This window comes from Etheostoma spectabile, chromosome 16 (genome assembly GCF_008692095.1).
Source record: "Etheostoma spectabile isolate EspeVRDwgs_2016 chromosome 16, UIUC_Espe_1.0, whole genome shotgun sequence".
Taxonomy (NCBI): Eukaryota; Metazoa; Chordata; class Actinopteri; order Perciformes; family Percidae; genus Etheostoma; species Etheostoma spectabile.
Window position 1 is genome coordinate 12,509,959 of NC_045748.1, and position 6,000 is coordinate 12,515,958.

Genomic DNA, 6,000 nt, shown 5'->3' on the forward strand with positions numbered 1-6,000 from the left:
TGATTGGTAAAATAATAAAGTAATGAATGATTGACTGGTACATCTTTTGTTGACTTTGGTTTAATAAGTTGTCTGAGGTAATTGTACTAAAGCAGCTGTAACACGATCTACTCTAAACACGTACCTTATTTGTCTTTATTTGAAAAATAACAATGTACTGATTTGCAATGCATGATTGACTGACTTCATGAAATGCAATAAAACCAATATTCTAAATTATATAATGCATCTTTGCACGATCAAGCCTGCCTTATTCTGATGTGAGCTTTGGACCCCGCTGTTGTAAAAGTCCGATCTGCACCTGAGTCAACAGACCTCAAACTCTGTGCCTTTCTCATTCTCAGGGACATCTCGCGGTCCCAGCCCTGTGACCCTGGCATCCCAAGATGCTTTGCCCATTGCCGTGGCCTTCACAGAATCGGTTAATGCTTACTTCAAAGGAGCTGATCCCACTAAGTGAGTCTCACATGACCTCCCGCCACTCAAAGGCCCCGACATTAGAACTTTAACTACAACCCATATTATGTTATGAATTCTACAGTACATGGTGTTGTACTGCATGGTCCCTAGCCCAAACTACACTCTGATCTTTGGCTCTATATGTGTGGAATGTTTTTCATTAGTCTGACACCATTCTTTCAGAGTGGATAACCTACATGGGGCAGATTATAGTCTGGGGCAGTGAAAACATACAGCCATTTATTGGTTAACTGCTGTTAAATTGCTGCTGTGCAAAAGGCTTATTTTTGCAGGGATTAGTGAATGGAACATTTCATAAGAAATGCAGAGGAGACACAGTGCGAGGTTGAGACTCGCTGTGGGCCAATTCCACCCCAGCCTAGGCCAACCCCAACGGAAGAAAAAAACTGGATATATATTAGACCATAGATTTATGCAGAGGTGTGCTAAGAAAACGTGAGATGGAGATGTGTTACACCTGGGACCTAAAGCCAATGTGTTCAATGTCCACTTTTTATATAAAAAAGAAAAAGTGGATTTATAGGCTAAAGTACAAGATATCATTTAGAATTAAATAGTTTTAGATATTTCAAGCAAAAATACCAACCAGCTTCTAATTTCAGCTTCTTAAATGTGTATTGTCTCTATTGTTCATAATAACCTATTGCATACAAAAGAGTATATATGGGTTTTAGACTGTTGGTCAGACCAAACAAGTTAAAAGGTGTCAACTTAGGCACGCTGGGAAATCTTTCTCACATTTGATAACCTAAACAATTATCGATTCATTGAAAGAAAAAACCCACAGGTACTATGTATGACATCATTCATATTTGCTTGGCTACATCCCACAGGTGCATTGTGAAGATCACAGGAGACATGACTTTGTCGTTCCCCATGGGTATCATCAAAGTGTTCACCACCAACCCCTCCCCGGCCGTGCTCACCTTCAAACTGAAGAACACCAGCAGGTTGGAGCAGATCCTACCCAACCAACAGCTACTATACAGGTGAGCTGTCCAGAAGAGGTAAACACAAACAGGCCGATTTGCAAGGGAAGAGCCGACAAGTTGCTAACTTGTCAGAGTCCTGGTTAAGTGAAAGAGGGGATTTGGACGCAATGATTCGAGTGAGAATCGAGGAAATGCAGTCTGCGTCAGTGAGAGGAAATTCAATTAGTAATCTGACATAAACCTATCATTAAGCTGTCAGGGAAGTATTTTCCACCAGACTTTAACAGCCAGGTTCTCAACAGCCCATGGCTCTTCTGAAATACTTCCCAGCCCGAAATGGCAAAGAAAAGCAAACTTCATATAACAGCCGCTTCATTTATCAGACATTATTTTACCTCTCACTTCTTTAGTCTCAGTCAAAAGTGTTTCATGTATGCGTCACCTCACATGCAGTGCAAGGTTCAGCCGCAATTTGTTTTTGGTTCTATATTTAAACTGCAATTTTTTAAAACAAATTCTCTGTGACAAGTTCATATCCTGCCTCGGGAAGGGAAATGACGTCTTTTTAATGCTTCTTGTACTTCTTCTCCCTCTCAGTTATCCCAAGACCTAATGGTTGGATTAATTGAATCAGATGGAATTCATGATTTAGTAGCTGGTTGGATATAACAGGGTCATTTTTTCCAAGCTATTAGAGCTTTGCTCACAAAGCCAGGAAGAGCAATGAATAATTGAGCCTCCGATCATTCCTTGTGCATCAGTGTGTGTCTGTGTGTACATATCTTTCTGACTGTTTGTCTTTTTATCTAGTGATCCTTCCCAAAGTGACTCAAATTCCAGGGACTTCTGGTTCAACATGCAAGCGCTGACGTCCTACCTCAGAAAAGCCTCAGAGCAGAACCCTACAGCTTCCTACTATAATGTGGACATCCTAAAATACCAGGTCAGTCAGCCAACGCTGAGCCTAAAGCATAATCCAGATAAAATAACTTTAGTTAAAGAATGCCCTGTATAAACATATTTCCCTAAGTGCTTCGCCCTCATATATACATGTCTGAGAAAGAAGCAACAAAACTAGATGAGGTTAGAGGAGGGAGCAGGGCAGAATTAATTTTTTAATGTGAAATATTTTGGAAGCCATGCTCCGAAGTTAAAGAGAAATGATTTCACAGTATTATCACAGTTTATTTGATCTTCCTGCCATAGCCAGCTCTAGTCTATAATATTCTTAGAATATTAAAATTTAACCTCACATTTTTTCCGGACCACTTATAGGAATTTAATTCATTTGTGGTCACTTACTGGCTTCATAACTAAATGTATCCCTTCTAAAACTGTGTTATATAGTCTGGTGTAAAACAAAAGCCATATACTGTAGGCTTGGTCCTAAAATCCTGTAGCTTCACAAGCAAAATGCCACCGCTGGATGACATCATCTTTAAATAGACATGTTTAAACTGGCTTATTTACATTATTATATTAGTTTATGTGTAATTTCCTTGGACGTAAAAAAGATGCTATTGTCAAAGCTTGACCGATAAAATCCACACAATACTCCAAACACGTGCTTTTGAAGCATTGAAACTATACGATTGCCTCGTGTTTTTTCCTCTACCTTTCTACTGTTGGCTACATTGTGTAATATGGGGCTTTATTGTGATGCTAACCTATTTTCTATAATATTGATTAATTTACTGTTTATAATTGGAAGTGTGTTTTTATTATTGAAGAGCTAATTTTCCCTAAAATTGTGTGCGTACTGGAAAGGGTTCCTGCTGTCCTCTAATTGGCAAGTTTTTCCCAGCTGAGAGGCAAGAATCTAGATTCGTATGGTGCTGTTTGCCTGTGTGAACTTTGCCTGAGGAAGACAAACGTTAATTAAGCGAGTACATGGTGCAGGTTTTTTTTTTTTTGCTTCTCAGTCAAGGTTTTTTTTTCTTCCTGTCACTAAGACCTTATTGTTGCAAGGCCATCCTCCCACCCCATAATCAGGCCCCTCTTTTTTCTTTTCTTTTAGTTTAGCGCAGTGGGTCATGACAAAATCTAAGAATATAATGAAATATAAGCTCATCTATGTGTAAAACAAACAATCCATGAATTGGCTCAGTCAGCTTAACACTGATTTCTGATAGAAGAATACTTTTTCTTTGTCCTGATGTGCTTTGTTCATACCTACTGTGTTCAGGTGCAGTCTGATGGGATCCATTCCACTCCTCTCAACCTGGCCATATACTGGAAGTGTACACCAAGTACATCAGACCTGCGGGTAGACTACCGCTACAACCCGGAGTCCATGGCCTCCCCCGGTCCACTCTCCAACGTACAGATCTTAGTGCCTGTTGACGGAGGAGTCACCAACATGCAGTCTCTGCCTAACTCCATCTGGTAAGAAGTGGTTCATGTAAACAGCTGAAAACATTTTTCTATCTTAGTCAAACAGAAGAGGCTAATTTCAGTCTCTTATTGTAGGAATCCAGAGCAGAATAAGTGTCTATGGAAGCTGAGTGAAATCTCAGAAAAGTCTGAAAATGAAGGTAAATCATCTTTCTCTTTGTTTGCAATTAAGCGTGATTTATGTTTTCTGCGGAGGCTCCACGCAGAGCTTTCACCGTAGCCTATGCAGCGTTTTCCCTCGCTTTTTGGAAGACTTAGGTTTGCGTATTTGGTGGGGGTTTACACGTCCTTCCCCAAGAAAATCTAACTGTTTTCAATTTTTTTTTAAATGCAATTTCGCCACACATTTCGTCTCTTTTTGTGAGTTTTTGCGTCTCTTTGTATTCGTGTTCTGTCTCGTTTTGGTCAATGTAGTTTTCTTTGGGGTGGTTTTGGGTCTCTGTGGCTATTTGGCATCTCTTTGTTGTCACTTTGTGTCCCTTTTGTGGTAGTTTTGCATCTCTTTTTCACATCATTTTGGAACGTTTTTATTGCTAGCATATCTGTGTCTAAAATGTTGAAAAAAGCTAGAGCAGATCCTAAATGAGTAACACTCAAAAAGCTTAAAGACCAAACTTGCGCGCGCGCATGTGTGTGTGTGTGTGTGTGTGTGTGTGTGTGTGTGTGTGTGTGTGTGTGTGTGTGTGTGTGTGTGTGTGTGTGTGTGTGTGTGTGTGTGTGTGTGTGTGTGTGTGTGTGTGTGTGTGTGTGTGTGTGTACGGAAACGCTAGCAAGCCGTGGCGTGCATCGCCGCAACGTGTAGTTACATTTTTTGAGGGGTGCGTGTCAGGCTCCAGCATAGGGTCCGGTATAGGACAGATTCAACGCAGAAGCAGAAATCCGGCTCTAGAGGCAGCTTGTACAAAATCCCACCTGTAGAGGATGTGTACGGTGAAGAAGAGAACTGGATCATTTGCTGGAAAGTGAGTGTGTTTGTTTGCATTTGACTCCCAGGAGCTGGGTCCCTGAGGGCCAAGTTTGAACTGTCAGATGGGCCATCGAACCCCTCCACTCTGGCAGTGCAGTTTATGAGTGAGGGGAGCACCCTGTCAGGAGTGGACATGGAGCTGCAGGGGTCTGGGTACAGACTTTCTCTCAACAAGAAGAGATTTGCCACAGGTATGCAGTGCATCAGATCATCCATACGTTCCTGATTTCAATTTTAATTGAATTCGTCTGTGACCCAAACAGCTCACCTTTCTTTCTTTTTCGTTAGGACGTTATATGGCAGATTGCTGAGGTGACCCGCTGCTCTGGTTCTCATGAAATGAAATCTCGTTTGACACAAAAGTTGGCAACTTTGCAAGGCTTCCTGAACCTCTGAGTCCATCTGAGCTTTTGCCCGGGAGGCGAGAATCTCACTACAATTTAAAAAAACAAAACAGCACTGAGTATTGAACACTGTTTTCAAAAAAAAAAAAGAATTAAAGAAGACTAAGATGAGCTTTCAGGAACTGTGTAGATATGAAGTCTAATGATGCTTTCTGATCAATCCACTTTTGTATAGTCAGAAACAATTTATGGATTAGATATAAATCTATATTGTATTTGAAATCATAAAAAAGGTGCACTAACAATTTATCAGATGCTCTTCTTCCTCCTATATTCATTTTCCAAGAGCCTATAAGGAATATAAAACAAACAATTGTCTGCGTGGAAGAGAAGAAAAGGTTTCTCCCTCTCTGAACTGTAAATATTAACACTGATTATTCTGCTCGACCAGCTCTGACTCAACGCTCAAATCAGCTTTGTTTACTGATCTTTCTCTTTTCCTCCTCCATGATTTTGTCTTCTTTTCATCATGTGCATTGAATCAATGAAGGTCAAATCTGTCTTAAACAGTACTCACGCACTAATGCACAAGCTTGATCTCTTAAACTAACATTGAAGTGCTTTCAAACTAATGCAAAAAAAATCTGACCTCAGTGCCTCCTCTTATACTGCGGCTCAATAGACATCAGAAGTATGTCAATGTTTTACCCAAATTTGGGTTTCCAGATTTAAGCTACATTTCTCTGTGATAAAATGCATGGAGTTTTTTTTTTTTTTTTTAAACAATCACCCCCCTAGGGTCTGTGATCAGTGTGGTCATTTTTAGAAATGAAATTTTTTTCTCTTGTAAATTCTCCTTCCAGTCATGGCTTGTGTGTGTATA

General features: G+C 40.2%; 1 protein-coding gene across 9 annotated transcripts in view; it reads left to right on the top strand.

Annotated features, from left to right (window-relative positions):
• fcho2 (FCH and mu domain containing endocytic adaptor 2) overlaps nucleotides 1–6,000 on the top strand; it is a 51,365-nt gene that overhangs the window by 43,850 nt on the left and 1,515 nt on the right. For all 9 annotated transcript variants that reach the window (XM_032540282.1, XM_032540286.1, XM_032540284.1 and 6 more), the window contains 7 exons: nucleotides 345–456; nucleotides 1,314–1,469; nucleotides 2,223–2,355; nucleotides 3,598–3,797; nucleotides 3,882–3,946; nucleotides 4,800–4,964; nucleotides 5,062–6,000. The exon at nucleotides 5,062–6,000 is cut by the window's right edge and continues 1,515 nt beyond it. In XM_032540282.1, coding sequence (XP_032396173.1) covers nucleotides 345–456; nucleotides 1,314–1,469; nucleotides 2,223–2,355; nucleotides 3,598–3,797; nucleotides 3,882–3,946; nucleotides 4,800–4,964; nucleotides 5,062–5,084 — 854 coding nt within the window. In that variant the 3' untranslated portion in view covers nucleotides 5,085–6,000. The remainder of the gene's footprint in view (nucleotides 1–344; nucleotides 457–1,313; nucleotides 1,470–2,222; nucleotides 2,356–3,597; nucleotides 3,798–3,881; nucleotides 3,947–4,799; nucleotides 4,965–5,061) is intronic.